General features: G+C 45.9%; 1 protein-coding gene and 1 pseudogene across 6 annotated transcripts in view; both read right to left on the reverse strand.

The window, feature by feature from the left end:
- Positions 1 to 2,506: 2,506 nt before the first annotated feature.
- Positions 2,507 to 12,788, reverse strand: LOC111840293 (cytoplasmic polyadenylation element-binding protein 1-like; annotated as a pseudogene).
- A 1,554-nt stretch (positions 12,789 to 14,342) lies between these two features.
- Positions 14,343 to 16,901, reverse strand: part of LOC111841468 (AP-3 complex subunit beta-2-like) — a 35,944-nt gene continuing 33,385 nt past the window's right edge. For all 6 annotated transcript variants that reach the window (XM_023807242.2, XM_023807245.2, XM_023807232.2 and 3 more), the window contains one exon: positions 14,343 to 16,717. In XM_023807242.2, the coding sequence (XP_023663010.2) occupies positions 16,567 to 16,717 (151 nt within the window). In that variant the 3' untranslated portion in view covers positions 14,343 to 16,566. The remainder of the gene's footprint in view (positions 16,718 to 16,901) is intronic.

Below are 16,901 nucleotides of genomic sequence, written 5' to 3' on the forward strand. Positions count from 1 at the left end.
CCATCAGTCCATGGTCAGACAGGTACACCCAACAGAAATTCAGCACTGTGACTTCTCTCCTTTGCGGTGTCTTTGTTAATTATAAGTACAACTTTATGTAGATCAGGTCATATTTTATGAGTCATTCATATCGAAATCTAATCAATATAATAATGCTAATGCATGTTGATCCTCATTTCTATATAAACATGCGTTCAGAGTAGTAAGCTTCTGTAATTCAACTATAATAGCTTAAATTTATTAAAATCTTGTCTATCTCTGATTTAAAGGACCCCAGGGTTTTAGCTTGCGCTACACTAACAGAAATACTATTCTATACTCTAACCACATGCTGTGTAAAGAAATGCTTTCTCCAATCCAGTTAAAAAATGTCTCCCGCTAATTTCCACCTATGGCCACGAGTTCTTGTATTTGAACTAATATCGAAGTAACTATTTGGCTGAACAGCATCCAGACCTGTTAGAATCTTATATACCTGGATCATGTCCCCCCTTAGTCTCCTTTGCTCGAGGCTGAACAGATTCAGCTCAGCTGACCTCTCCTCATAAGACATTCCTCTAAGACCAGGAATCATTCTCGTAGCCCTACGTTGACCCTTTTCTAAGGCAGCAATGTCCTTTTTAAGGTATGGTGACCAAACCTGCACACAATATTCTAGGTGGGATCAAACCAAGGAACTGTATAATCTTAGCATCACCTGCCTCGATTTAAACTCCACACACCAAGAGACGTAACCCAACATCCTACTGACCTTTTTAATTGCTTCCCCACACTGGTGAGAGTGGGACATAGAAGCATTAACATAGGGTGACCAGATAATCCATGTCAGGGAGGACACTTTGAGCTACTTCGGGTTTTACAAACTACTTCCAAATTAAAAGGCTCCTGTGCTCGGCTAAAGAGTTCAGCGCTTCTTGTGCTTTGACTGGTTTGTTTCCTTGACTGAAAGACTCATCCAGCTGTTTTACATTAGCATTAGTGACACATGCATGCTTATAGGAAACTGACCAATCAACACACAGCAAGAACTCGGTGCTCAAGTGAAATCCAGGTCCGTTTAATTGAAATGGTAATTTACAATTCCTGTCCTAGCTCAGAGTGTCCTCCCTGACATGGATTATCTGGTCACCCTAATTAACATAAACACCAAGGCATTTTTCATAATCGGCTACCTTTATTTCAGTGGAACCCATAAAATATCTGTACTTTGTATTTCTGCTCCCTGCATGGATGACCTTACATTTATGTACGTTATTTCCGGCTCGTTGTGCCAGGTATCAGCCCAGTCGCTAATTAAATCAAGATCCCGTTGTAGCCTCTGTGCTGCATGTTCAGTATCTGCTACACCACCCACCTTGGTGTCATCTGCAAATTTAACCAGTTTACTGTACGTATTGGTGTCAATATTGTTAATGTAAGTTATGAATAAAATTGGTTCTAAAATTGAACCCTGCAGTACCCCACTATGAACGCAGGCCCACTGTGACATTGTGCTTCTGATAACTACCTGCTGTTTCCTGTCTGTTAACCAGTTTTCGATCCAAGCTGCTACAGTTCCTAAAATCCCTGCAGCTTTGAGCTTAAGCAAGAGCCGTTTGTGGGGGACAACAACAAAGGCCTTCTGGAAATCTAAGTAGATCACATCATATTTAGAGTAGTGCTAGTTTCTATATTCAGAGTAATGTTCGTTTCTGTATTCAGATTAATGTTAGCTTCTGTATTTAGAGTAGTGTTAGCTTCTTTATTCCGAGTGTTAGCTTCCGTTTTCAGAATACTGTTAGCATCTGTATTCAGAGTGATAGCTTCTATATTCATAGTAGTGTTAGCTCCTGTATTCAGAGTGTTAGATTCTGTATTGAGAATCTATGGAGATAGAAGTGTATGGAGAAGATTTTCATAAACATGAAAAATTTCTATGTAATTTATTTGCCTAGAAACAAAACCAGTATGGTAACATTTAAGGCTGAAGTTGAATTTGCAGAATTCATGAATTTAAATAACTTGACTGGGGTTGTTCAGGTGGCAGAAAACAGCAGAGAAGAGCACGACTCTGTTAGGTTCCCTCTTCATTCTATGTTTTATTTATACACACTTACAATTCCCCGGAACTGGTTGGTAGCATTAGCCACATACATGAATCCGTCAGGCTGGCGAATCTCACTGTGCAATAACAGTGAACATTCATAGCTAGTGAAAGTGACAATGCATATGCTGTGCAAAACATTTTCAGTGCGGGGCTCCTGCTAGAAACCACCAAAGGCGAGGCGAATGCTTCCACACTTTTATTGTGCCAATTCACATCATCCTCCAGATTTGTAGGTAAATGCAGCAAGGACAGTAGACAACAATGAGGTAGAGACTTTGGAAACTCTAAAAAGCAGCTGAGGCAAGTGACACAAGCGATGGAAACAGTCTGAGGGGAAAAAAACACCAGGTCTTTGGCACACAGCTTCATAGATGCAAAAACAAGCAGTGAGGGGGTGGGGGGGGTGGGGGTGGGGTGTGGGGTAGGGGGTGAAGGTTAGGGAGGTTAGCTGCATAAGGCCTACTCTGGATCTTTGTTCACTCTAGCGAAGTTAGTGTTCTCTATATTAAACAGGAAAGAAACCGTCATAACCAGGGCTGAGCCCTTGATAATACCTGCCCTTCTGCACAATTACAAAAAGGAAAAATGATTTAAAAACATATTTTACCCCTTTTTGAAGTGCAAATTAAAAGTGCAACAATTTAAAACTGTACAATCTCAAAGATCAACGTCCATTCCCATTTCAGAGGCATAATTTTAACTGGTTTTAAAACTTGATGGTCACTCAGGTGAACTGGCAGCCAACAAAGATTGTTAATATTAACTAACTGGATAAATAATGTAAGCAAATAACTGCTTTAACACTTTTTTTCTTCTTGTGCTGGAGAAAAGACTTGATTAAAAACCTACACCAACAGCTTCAGACAAGTGCGCTGAGGGGTGGGGGTGGGGGGGGGGTCATTTAAAAGCCACCTCTCCGATTTTCAGCGTCACGACTTAAAACCGCTTGTGTACAAAATTAGTTAAAAACTGCATCACAATGTCTGAAATGCAACCGGTTAAATGAAGCATAACTCATTTTCTCAAAGTAAGAAACTCCAGCTTGCTACCTGGGAAAAACAGGTAGCCAGCTGGGGAAGAAAAAAGAATGCGAAGGCACTAAATGGCCAGAAGGCCACTGAGAAAAGGCAAATGGGTCTGCAGAGGTGTTTACCAACATGCAAGGAATGTGAAACAAAAAAATACACAAACAAAGAAAAAAATCATTAAAAAAATCAAGGAGAAGGTGGTTTTTTTTTTGTCAACACCTTCTGAACCCTGACCTGAATCACCTTTCTCTCTCTGCTTACACCCAGGGCTCTGTGATCTGCATAAGTGGTGGGTTCAGTGAGTCATCCTGACGCCTCGCTGTGCATAGTGCCACCGGGGACAAATAGCAAGTGCAATCATGAACTTCCGACGGCATGCCCCCCCCAGACTCCACGCTATTGCAGCCAGCTTTCTAGTTCTGCTTCCTTTTTTTGAGGGGGGGGGGGTAGGGTATGTGGGAGGAGCGTTGTGGGTTTCGGGGGAGGGGGGCGCTTGCGAGGTCATGAGTGAGCTGTGACTACTGGGCAGCTGCTTAGCTGGAGTCCTGGTTCTTCTGGTTGCGCATCATAGGCCGGTGGCTGCTCAGGGCGTCCATGGAATGCTGCCAGTGCCAGCAGGAGCGGCAGTAGTACTTGAAGCAAGCCTGAGGAGAACATGGAGCACATTCACCTTGCCAGCATCTGTATAGCCTAAATTGCAGCAGCCATTCCTGACCCATAGGAGGTGCTCAATCCTCGGTCAGATGTACAAAGTTATCGTAATTAACTATTGGTGCATTTCTCTAAGCATGTTTTTTGATGGATTTTAGTGAGCCGACACACTATTTAAACTCATTAGTGTACATTTATGTAAAAAGCCATAGTGACGCCCCTGCTAGATGGCAGGACTTTTTTGGGGTTTCACGCACCTGGTCTCTACAGAAGAAAGGTCCGGGCTGCCGATTGCACACGTGACACATAGAGTCCTCCAGATACGGGTCGATCTGAACCTGATAGAGAACAGCACCAAACTTTGATCCCCTTAAAAAAACTAGTGGCCCATATTGGCCACTTAGATTTTAAATTTTCTCATACCTTCTTGGTAAACTTGGGCGTCTTGATCTCCACAAACGCTGCGCTCACCGCTTTCAAGTAGCTACGCTGGTTGTTGAAGGTCACACGTCCAGACCCTGTCACAATAAATGCCGGCTTTAAATATGACGCGCATTTTGATAAGCAGCGTCACAAACAGCGACCGCTCGGTGAACAGGGGCTGCATTATTTATGACGAGCATAGCGCTAGATGGCATCCATATCATGTGTCGTTCAAAAATAAAGCGGCCACGCAGACGTTTCGTAGTGTGCACTTAGAACAAAACCGCAGGAGCTCTGTGTCAGCCTGCATTCATCCACAGATGTTCAGGGTCAAAGATTTCTTACTGGGTTATTTTCCCAGTCTGTCCACTCTGAGCCTGTGCCACACGCTGCCCTTTTCCTCACCCGTCTGCTTTGGACACGGTGAATTCCTCAGGACTGGGTGTAGCACGTATCCAGTTTGGCTGGCCTTATCACTCTGCTCTGCTCGGGCTGTTTCCTCTACATCCTGTTATTTGTAGTAAGGCTATAGGCATCTCATAATGCTTCTCATCAGAAGCTCTTCCAAGGCTGCACCTTTCATGATAAATCTCATAATAAAATTCCTGCTGGTGGAGTTATTGGGATCCAGCCCAAAATCCCTACATGCAGGAGTGTTAAGTACACTGTCAGACAGCTGAGAAGGTTATTCCTATTGTAGAGCATTCTCAGGGTTGGACCACAGCTCTAACTTGTTTCTGCTGTTGCTGTCTCTTGACTGACTAACTGAAATGAGGTGTATCCCTGGTATATCTTTGGTGTACCCCTGGTATATCCATGTTGTATCTCTGGTGTATCCCTGGTGAATCCCTAGTGTATCCCTGGTGTATCCCTGGTATACCCTGGGTATGTCTCTGGTGTATCCCTGGTATATCCATGGTGTATCTGTGGTGTATCCCTAGTGTATCCCTTTTGTATTTCTGGTGTATCCCTACTGTATCCCTGGTATATCCATGGTGTATCCCTAGTATACCTCTGGTGTATCCCCGGTATATCCATGGTGTATCTCTGGTGTATCCCTAGTGTATCTCTGGTGTATCCCTGGTTCATCCTCGGTATATCCCGGGTGTATCCCTGTTGTATCCTTGATATATCCCTGGTGTATCCCATTGAAACAAGCAACATGTGTTGAGAGCAGAGACCATTGTTGGGAGTGGATTAGCTGACGCTTTCGAATTGCAATTAATTGGAAGGTTGGAAGGTAGGAAGAAGGTAAATGTTCCTTACCTATTGGATATTTGTGTTTGTCCGTATCAATCCCAGCATACATCACTCCTCCGAAAAGGGCGTTCATGATCATGGCCAGTGCCTCAGCATTGAGCATGCCATGCAGAGCTCCCACAAACACTGTCTTACTGGGGTCCAAGCGTTGTGATGGGCAGCGCACATAGTTACTGTCTGAAATCACCCAGGGAATCACTTGTACCTGTTGGGAAGACCTTATCAATGATTGCCACTTTTACTGCTGTTTCACTGCTTTTTCAGGGTTCATTAAAGTCCAAGACAAGGTAGTGACCTGTATATCTAGGTCCATTTGGAGCATATTTTTTTGTAGAGTAATTGTATGTGATAGGAACAGGCTGAGATCTGTTTGGACGACCCCACTGATCAGCACAAGGTGCCATGCAGACACTCACATCCTTGCATCGCATCCTGCGGCTGGACATCCTGAAGTAGTACTCGCTATAGTCCTCTGGGTGGAGCATGTCCTGGGTGCAGGCCTGCAGCAGCCCACGCACGGACTTCTCCGACTCAAACACCAGGTAAACATACCCTGCAAGAACAGTCAGTAGAGGCCACACAGTGCTTACAGCACAATCAAAAACATGGGAAAAACAATGCTGTATGAATATAAACGATATGAGTAATGTGTTATGTTTTGTGGGGAATAATAATAATGATGGACCTGTGACCCTGACCGTTAGATGATTGTTGGAATATTATAATAGAAAAATTGTGCTTTAAGAATGACACCATTAGATCACCAGTAATGCCTAGCAGTGTCCGAGTACAGGAAGTGCCCATGTACAGTGCTGCCTGGTAGTGTCCGAGTACAGGAAGTGCCCATGTACCGTGCAGCCTGGTAGTGTCCGAGTACAGGAAGTGCCCATGTACAGTGCTGCCCGGTAGTGTCCGGGTACAGGAAGTGCCCATGTACAGTACTGCCCGGTAGTGTCCGAGTACAGGAAGTGCCCATGTACAGTGCTGCCCGGTAGTGTCCGGGTACAGGAAGTGCCCATGTACAGTACTGCCCGGTAGTGTCCGAGTACAGGAAGTGCCCATGTACAGTGCTGCCCGGTAGTGTCCGAGTACAGGAAGTGCCCATGTACAGTGCTGCCCGGTAGTGTCCGAGTACAGGAAGTGCCCATGTACAGTGCTGCCCGGTAGTGTCCGGGTACAGGAAGTGCCCATGTACAGTACTGCCCGGTAGTGTCCGGGTACAGGAAGTGCCCATGTACAGTGCTGCCTGGTAGTGTCCGAGTACAGGAAGTGCCCATGTACAGTGCTGCCCGGTAGTGTCCGGGTACAGGAAGTGCCCATGTACAGTACTGCCCGGTAGTGTCCGGGTACAGGAAGTGCCCATGTACAGTGCTGCCTGGTAGTGTCCGAGTACAGGAAGTGCCCATGTACAGTGCTGCCCGGTAGTGTCCGGGTACAGGAAGTGCCCATGTACAGTACTGCCTGGTAGTGTCCGGGTACAGGAAGTGCCCATGTACAGTGTTGCCTGGTAGTGTAAGGGTACAGGAAGTGCCCATGTACAGTGCTGCCTGGTAGTGTCAGAGTACAGGAAGTGCCCATGTACAGTACTGCCTGGTAGTGTCCGAGTACAGGAAGTGCCCATGTACAGTGCTGCCTGGTAGTGTAAGGGTACAGGAAGTGCCCATGTACAGTGCTGCCTGGTAGTGTCCGGGTACAGGAAGTGCCCATGTACAGTGCTGCCCGGTAGTGTCCGAGTACAGGAAGTACAGATGATCTGGCCATTCATATAAGCAGTACATTCAGCATTAAGCCAGAAGCACTTACGCTGAAAAGATCCTCATACCTTAGGACTGGACGATATGGCAAAAATTTATATCACGATATATTTCTTAATTTTGGTCGATACGATATAATTCCGATATCGATATGGACAATATTAAAAAGCCTCAGGAAAAAACTGCCGAGGACACACACAATGGATGTCTGCAAACTGAATTTGCAAAGTCTATAATACCTCCAGGCTCCTCCTATTGAAATTATATAATTTTTTTTAAAAATAAAAACAGTACAAAAAAAAATAAGGTTCACTTTTTATTTGTATTTAGCCTTTACAAACAAGAAATGTGAAATAAACTATCAAATAAATAAAACTCTCAGACTCAGCTTATTAACAATAATATATTTCCATTTAAACTAAAACAGGCTGATTATTCATATACTGTATATTATATGATACAGTATATATGTATATCGAAATATCGGAAATGTGTTTAAAAATCGAATCACCGTTATTGAAAAAAATTATATCGCGATATATATTGATATCGAATTATTGTCCAGCCCTATCATACCTACAATGAAATATTGTGGTGGAGGCTTCTGTATTTTTTAGTATCTACTAAAAAAAAGTCTGGGGTCCTTATTAAGGTCAACAAAATCATGGTCTTCAGGAAGCAGTGAAACATTTTGCCAAATAGCCTGACTCCCCTTCGCCAAGAAGCTGAAACTTGACCCCAAATAGATCTTTCAGTAAAATGATGACCTCAATATCAATGAAGAAACGGTTACCTAACCACAAAATTACTGCTTTGTAATGGTCGTCTCAGGCTCACACACGGAACCCGATCAGCCCCCCCGGTGTCTTCAATGTAACGAACACCGTGGAAGATGACTAAACTGCAGTGGGCGGGGTGCCGAGCAGGATCCTGCCCCAGCCCTCGCCTGATGTTCTCTGAGGCTCCGCACCTCTTCCTCTCTGGCTTTTTTGCACCTTACCTTTGGGTGGGCAGCGCGGGTGCTTGCCGTCCTTCCCGGGCCACTCGACACTCAGGGGCCCGTATGCGCTGAATGTGTTTATCAGTCCGGCTGGAGAAAGAGCCAGGGAAGCTTTAGCGAGAGGCAGAAGCTTTAGCGAGAGGCAGAAGCTTTAACGAGAGGCAGAAGCTTTAGCGAGAGGCAGAAGCTTTAACGAGAGGCAGAAGCTTTAGCGAGAGGCAGTGCTGAGTGGCGAGGGTGGGGCACGTACACAGCCCTGACTCACCTTCGGTGACGTCCCAAGGAACGCCCCCCAGGAACACCTTGCAGGAGTACTGGGCATTTTTATTGCTCCTGGAAGGCAGCTGTCCATTCCATGTCAACGTGGCCTCATTCACAGCTGGAGGGAGCGCAGGGATAGGTGATTAAGGTATGTCAGAGTAACAGGGGAATAGTCAGCATTTACCAATCTCATGTGCTCTACATGCGCGTAGCTTTGGTTTCAACACTAGTAGGGATCAAATCAGCCCCGAACCCCTGCCCCCCCTACACACACGGTACTCTCACAATATTGGTAGGGACATGCCCCCACCCTCCATACCCAAATCAATGCCCTTGCTGCTGTATAAATGTATAGTTTATATATAAATAACAGCATTTCTATATTATATCTATATCCATCCATCCTTCCATTCATCCATCCATCTTTCAAACAATTTATCCAATTTCGAAATGCCTCTGTAAAGGATTTTAGGTAACACTTTACTTGAGGGGGCACAAATAACTTTGTTACTACTTAAGTAAGAATCACAGACAAATATATTAACTCATGAAATGCATTAACTTTTATGATGTTTAATGAAGAACGAACATGGGATCAATGTGTAACTGACACTTAATTTTTGTTTCATTAACACATTAAGTAAGCGTGTACTACTACATTATTTGTGTCCCTTCAAGTAAAGTGCTACTGGATTTTATTTCCATGTTCTGAGTACAGAAAGGTGCAATATCTGTTTGGGAATTATGGATAAAATAATTAAATATTTTGAGAAAATTTCTTGGAGGCTGCCGATTTCAGTGTAAATTTTTTTCTGAAATTTGAAAACACAATGTTGAAATCTACAAAAATAATCGTAATGTAAGGAAACATCTGGTAATCCCTGCCAGTGCAATGAATGACTTCAAATAGGCTTCAAAGCAGAACCATTATGCTGCTTAAGAACAAATTCAACTACAGCCACACTGTGACTCTGTATGTTTTAAAAAAAACATTTTAGAAAAATATGTTTTGTTTGCGCAGGCATCCTAAAGACGGCTTAATTGTGACATGTTGAAAGTAGGTGACGGCTTTGCAGTGAAAATGTGGAGCAGTGATTTTTTTGTCCCTCGAGTTAAGAACTAAATCTCATAAAGGAATAAGCATGTCTGTCTGCCGCTCTTGGCTGCCTGGTTTGGTTTGTCTCACAGATGCAGCACAGAACCCAAACAGCATTATCTGAGAGGTCCAGGGCAGCAGTTTCAAAAGCCATGTTACCAGCAGCCTGTCTGTGAAGTCGAGCTTCTCTCTCAATGCTGAACGGATCTTCTGTTGCCTCCTGGATGTCCGGGCCTGGCCACACAGAGGCGCCAGGCCACCGCTTAGGTGGGGCGTTGGCGTATCCGGGGCTTGGGGAGGGGGCCAGAAGGGAACTGTCCTGGTCCAAATGAGAGCTGACAGCCAACTTGAGGGCATCCTTTTGCATGCTGGACATGAGGAACGGCAGTGGTGGGGAGATCCTCAAGGAGGACTGTGGGGGCGAGTAAGTAACATGCACTGACAGATCTTTGTACAAAGGAAAATGACAAACGGGGAAATGCATTCTGTAGACATGAATAATCTACCTGGGCTTGAGACAACGAAACAGACTGCCAGCTCTTTGCTTAGGCGAGCATCGACAGGGATTTTGGCACTGTCGAATGCTGCATCGCACACACTCTGACAGGACATGACTCAGCAGCCGGAGGACTAGAAAAGCCAGCTGATGTGAATCCAGAAAAGCAAGGAGAATTCCGCATTTACCAGCAAGTCGCAGAGGTGGTCGGACCCTGAGCTGAAGCCACTAGTCTCCGAGTCCACTGGGCTGCTTGAGCGGGAGTCCAGCAAGGAGTGGGACTCCAGCCGCGAGCTGAGCCGAGCCATGCTGGAGAACCTCTCCTGGAAGTCGGGAGTGCTGACGGGTGCGTTGAAGGGGAAACCGAGGGGTTTTCCCAGGATGTTACCCAGAGGGCTGCTGGGCATGCCTAACACTGAAAGGGAATCAAATTAGACACCTGGGCTATTCTGAATGGGCCCTACACTTGCCCAGATTCCCCCTAAGATCCTGTGAGTTAGTCTGGCAGCCATGGCAATGCCCTGCGATGCTTCTAGAAGCATCACTATTACTTTTAGCGCTACATTCCAAATACGTAATAAGTATATTTTAAGTTTGCGTGCAAATAAGTGGAACCTCATTAAGGTGGTAGCCCACCTCAGGTCAGTTAATCAGACCTTAGTCAAACCAGCGTCGTGCTCCTGGGTGGTGGTATCTGGCCAGAAGGACCAGCATGGTTTCACTAGCATCTTTTACCTTTTACCTACGTGACTCATGTGCCAAAACGAAGGCCCCATCGCCCGGCTAAGCTGTGGAACAGTGAACTCAGTGTGTTGGGTCAGCTGTAGGGGAGCTGCCTCCCGGCGGCTCAGGCTGCCCAAGCAGCGCACTCAGGCCACAACAATGTGAAGCATTTTACTGTGGCCCAGTAGTTGGTGGTATTAGCCAGGCCCTGTAGAGCTCAGCCTGGCAGTCAGATCCAGCTCTGAAATCCGCAGGCCGCTCTGCTGCCTGCCTACGGCAGTCGGCTCATTCACACAGGGCAGATGATAGGTGTGATGCAGCATATAGCCCAAAAGTGGGTCAGACCCAAACCAAAGGGCAGGAAACTTTTTAAGGACGTTTGGACATAGGAATATTTCACATTCTACATCTTAACAGAGGCCAGTTTCCTCCAGGAGCTGGGAAGCAAGTGCTGACGGTGATACTTGAGCCAGCAGCACCCATGCGAGCGATGACATAGATCACACCTGCATTTCACATATTTATGGCTGCGAATAATATGACAGAGCCAAGTCACAAAAGGCACCAGAAAAGAACAAATTGGAACAGAAAGACATCGGATCCACTGTAATGAAACTGAGGAGTGAGCCGTGGTCAAAGGACAGCTATACGCAGCAGCCAATAAAGCGCTCACTGCGTGACCCAATAAGCTCGAGCTCAGGCGATGAAGTGTAAAAGTCACTAAATTTTATATTTCCTTTGAGCACGGGGTGCTTTTTCATGTCCTAAAATATTAATTAGGTCAGCCATTTTGTAGCATCTCTGCTCCTAAAAACAGATGACAAATTAGCCTGAAGAACCCTTTACATATAGGCTTACGGAGGTCATGTTGCAAATTACCCTGCACAGAAAAGGGACAAGCTGTCCCAATTGTTTTTGCTCGGATTAAAAGGGCACAAAGGAACAAGCGAGTTTAGACAGGTGAAAAACACTGAATTGGCACGTCAGAATTGTAAAAGTTTCACGGTATCAAGGGCAATCTTATATTTGGCGTGAAGGGCTAATCCTCTTTTGCAGTTACGTTGGGAAGGTTACATTTTGAGGAGAGACGAGAATTATCAAGAAGCATGTTAGAGGAAAGACTGTAAAAGCTACGTGTTCCTGAAATAAGCACAGTACACAATTCCCACACACCCCGAAAGACAATACAGTCTCATATTCCATAGCATTTTTAGATTTTAGTTTAATAACCTGGTTATATCTATAAAAGATGGTTTAGCCCCATGGGCGACAAAAACAGCTAGATGCATCTCAAATCTTCCAGAATGGTCCATTTTAGAGGACCAACAGCTGATGCACCACGCAGAAGAGTGAGGCAAGTTAGAGGCAAGACCCACTTCTTTCTAGAAAGAGGGCAACAGGGAACTAAACCCTGTCGGAGCAGAGATCTATGGACAGCTGCTGATTATTTGCCTCAGAGCCTGGAAGTCACTGCACATTTGTTGTGGCTATCTGAGCAGACATAGGCAAGGCTTTGACAGGCTCCTGTTTTCCCCGACTGAAAAGTTTACTCACTGGAGGGGGTGCCCTTCTGCAGCGACGTCTCTGTGCTGTGGCTGCTCCGGGGGCGATCCCACCCAGGCAGGCTGAGTGAGTGCAGGCCCCGGCCGCGGTCCCTGGCATCGGGCAGCACCCGGGCAGAGTCCTGCGTGTTACTGGGGAAAAGCATCCTGAGCAGAGGACTGCAGTGGCGTCCGAGTCCCGCAGGTCTGTGGGCGTGGGCTGGGGACTGAGGACAGCCTGCAGGCGCTGTTCTCCAGCCGAGGATGCAGGGGGAGGACGAGGCTCCTTTAAATACCGCGGACGAAGGCAAGCGCACTGCTCCTGCTCCTCAGGTACGCCGGAGAAGTCTGGGAGACAAGCTGCAGCCACGCCTGCTGAGACTGCCATGCATTTCCATTTGCATCACTGACCCATCGAGCATGTGACCAGGCTGCTGATGCGCTCTCGTCCTCCTGCTAATGACATCACCACCCCCCGCCCCCCCCATGCACACACCCACCCCCCTTGCCCCACACCCTACTGCCCTCCTCTTTCACTGGCTTCCGAAAAGACCGAAAAATTCCGGTTGGAAAATTCCCAGGCTGTCAAACGGCACGGCACAGATCCACAGAAACGACAGCAGCTTCTGCTAAGGGCTGGTGGAGATAGAGAGAAAGCGAGAGAGACAGGGAGAGAGAGAGAGAGAGAGAGAGGGAGGGAGGGAAGGAGGGAGGGAGCTGCCCGCTCGTGTCACAGACGGCAGACAGCGGCAGTGGCCCAATGATCAGACGCTGGGAAAGGAGCCATCGGAGACCCGCTCCCCGCCACTGGACGGCCTCCAAATGCTGGCGACAGCCCTGATTCAGCAACTGCCGTCGGTGCAGCATGGGGGGGGGGGCTGGCACGGCCGCTTTGGGCCGAGGGTGTCATTGCCTGACTGACTCTGCATTGTTTACCAGGCAGCATCACGCCACTCCCCAGAGGCACAGCTGCCATTGTCACGGCTTTGGGTGGGGAACCGCGGGACAAGGTGACACTGGAGGTGGACTGTTCCTGTTTGCTCATCCCTGCTGCACCTCGACGTGAGTGCGGCCGCAGTACAAACAGGCCTGGGCTGAGACCAGGCCAATTCTCATCCTGCTCCTGCTGCTAAGTTTGGCTTCAGCCACCATTCTGCTACATACAGATATTGCACTGTTTCTATTACATTTTCAAAGGACCTTTTAAGAGATATTTTTTCGGTATTGATGGGATTTTTAACTGTGATGCTATTAATAAGCAATGTATCATTTTCACATAGTTACATTATTAACTTATCTTCTTCAAATGTTTCATATCAGAGAGAGCCATTAGTGAGGACTTGTGCACTATGTAGTGCATTGTACAAAAATGCCACCATTTCCCAGCATGACGACAATAATAATAAAATAATTATAATTCCCAAGTAAATATTTCAAAATGCAAATGAGCTGACTAATGACTCAGCTTTGTCTAATGCAGTCAATTTGCAGATTGATTTATGAAGCTTTAGGGTAGCTGACAATCAAGTGACCATGACGGGTGTGTCACCTGGATAAAGCAGGCGGTCATAAGCAGTAGTGTCCCATCTCTGTTCTACATAAAGAACCATTGCCGGAATGTTCCGAGTGCCTCTGTGCAAGTTCCTCAGCAGGAGTTGCTATCTTGGGACGGCACGATATCTTCTACAGAAACTTCAGAAAGTGGAGTTTAAATCAGTCTGAGGTCTAGGGGGATAATTCCATTACATGATTCCATTATATTCCTGCAGTGGTGTTCTGGAGAGGTTACACAGACCTTCATTCTCAATATCAGACTGTGGAAGCATAATGGCCTCACCTTTAAACCATGACATTAGTGTTCCGGCGCATGTAGCTGGCTCATGGTTTTGTAACGTGTTCCAGGTGATACATCATAAGTAAACAGCTCAAAGGCTGAAGAAAGAACAATCATATACTATATATAATTTTAAATAATGTAATGGAGCACATTCCATAATATTACCCAATCACTGTAATGATGGTGGTCAGTCCATATTCACCTTTTATTAATATACTGGTTTTTCGTCATAAAGCTGTACTCAGACACATTTTCCACAATCACGCAGGGGTTTACTGACACAATATACTCTCACTCTTTCAGGAGGAACTCATCAATTTCCTCACCTGGGGAAAAAAAACTCCATCCACATGAGAATGCGCATAACAAAAAACACAAGTAGCAGATAATAATAATAATAATAAATATTATACAATCTGATGCTAAGCTAATTACACTAATGTACATTTATTTCAGATTTCAAAGGGTTGTGATTTTTACTGAGCCTACAAATCTTACATGTAACTGAATCACACAAAAGCTTTTTGAAGACATCTTCATGACAGAGTAATGTCTCCACGCTGCTACAGCAGGCTCAGTCCCCTCCTAGTTGCCTCTGCAGAAGATGCATCACAGTCTGCGTCACTGTAAACTGCAGGAATTGAACTAACGGGATTCTCTTTGCTCCGAAGAAACAGAATCGTCTTGAATTATTCAATGTAACATGGCAATACAATTTAGGGTTTGTAGACCATATAAAACAAGTAGTATTAAAAAAAAGAGGCATGTGACATAATTTCCTGTTTAGAATTGTTCTAAAGAACATAGAATTTAGTATTTATCTATTATTTTAATACAGTTATTAATGGTGATAAAAAATGTACAAGGTCATTGCAGGGAAATAGAGACAGCACTGCACTGAACGACCAAAACAGTTAGGAAAGGAAAAAACCACGAGAGTGAAGCGTCAAGCAAGGGCTATGTGAGGGGAGGGGCACGCTGAAAGGTCCTGCCCCTGAAGGCAGGGCCGTGTGAGGGGAGGGGCACGCTGAAAGGTCCTGCCCCTGAAGGCAGGGCCGTGTGAGGGGAGGGGCACGCTGAAAGGTCCTGCCCCTGAAGGCAGGGCCGTGTGAGGGGAGGGGCACGCTGAAAGGTCCTGCCCCTGAAGGCAGGGCCGTGTGAGGGGAGGGGCACGCTGAAAGGTCCTGCCGCTGAAGACAGGGTCGTGTGAGGGGAGGGGCACGCTGAAAGGTCCTGCCCCTGAAGACAGGGTCGTGTGAGGGGAGGGGCACGCTGAAAGGTCCTGCCGCTGAAACGCACCGAGTTAGTGGACGCAGAGCTGAGAAAGGGGCTAAAAGTGGATTAAACACTGAAATGCTGCATTTTCCATAAGGGCAATCGAAAGAAAAGAGACATTGTGACATTGGTCATAATGAAGCTGCTTGCCATAAAAGGGCTCCTTAAACGATGTGAGGCCAGTAAAGGCATCAGCCGTGTGAGCTTAGAAACACAGTGCGATTACATGAGGCTGTTTTGCACTGGTCCACATGCTACATTCAGGCTGGCCTCACAATGAGCGATTCAGGCTCCCGCTCAGCGCAAACAGGGCCCCTTTCAGCCGTCACATAATACTGCATATTGTGTACAAGATGCAGATATTTTTTTAACCACATGAAAACATTTGTAGGCAATAAGTGATTCTACTTTGGGTGAGATTTATAATGCAATAGAACAGTTGTATTTGAGTCATTGTACTTAAGAAAAAATGTATTCATTTATTCTGTGGGTTTAAATTTAATTGGCCAATAAGTCTAATTTAATTTCACCTGCATGTGCTGTTTTGTATAACAGCAGAATAATAATATAATTATTAAAATGTGAGATTTATGTACATTCTAGTACAGGGGTGGCCAATCTTACCCGCAAAGGGAGAGTGTGTATGCAGGTTTTTGGGACGACCTTTAGGTCAACTGTACAAACCCAGGTGTGAGGACTCATCAGCCAATCACTCCTCTGATTAGTGATCTAATTAGGGACCTGCAGCGAAAACCCACACAATTAACGGCTCCTGAAGGGTAAGACTGACCCCTGTACTATCTATTTAATATTATGTTAAAATCTCCCCTGCTGGTTGTCCGAGTTCAAGGAACCTCGTGCTTATCTGAAGCATGCTTTCTACCGTCTTCCATAGAATTCATTTTTTTGTCTCATAATAAATAAAAAAGGAAATAATTTGTTTTTATGGGAACATTTTTATGTAGGAATGAAAGTAAGCACAAGAAGTGACATACGCGATCACACAGGCACAAAGCGAAGCCGTTCTCAGGGGGAGCTGCCAATGGGGGGGGCGGGTGCTTGGTGTTTGGGCGCAGAGATTTGGGAGCAAGATGTGAGGATGAGGGCAGACGAGAGGGGCCCTCAGTCAGGGCCGTCACTGTGAAAGGGCCTGGAGGATGTCCTTCACCAGCATCGTGCCAATCAGCATCTTCTCGCAGTTGACTGTCAGCTGGGCCACGAGCTGCTCTCTCGTCACAATCGTAACGAGTACCAGGCTGCCGCTGGTCACCGTCTTACCCGCGAACCTGCATATCGGCGGTGGGGGGGGGAACAGGAAGGAGGTTGACATCAGGTCAAGATTGGAAAGGAGAGCAAAAATGGAGGCAGAGAGTGCATGCGACCATTAGTCGGACATCATTACATGAAAAGAACAGAATAAGTTTACAACTATGAAGCAGTTTTTCCCAGCCTGGTCCTCGGAGACCCGCA

This window comes from Paramormyrops kingsleyae, chromosome 11 (assembly GCF_048594095.1).
Source record: "Paramormyrops kingsleyae isolate MSU_618 chromosome 11, PKINGS_0.4, whole genome shotgun sequence".
In the NCBI taxonomy this organism is placed as follows: domain Eukaryota; kingdom Metazoa; phylum Chordata; class Actinopteri; order Osteoglossiformes; family Mormyridae; genus Paramormyrops; species Paramormyrops kingsleyae.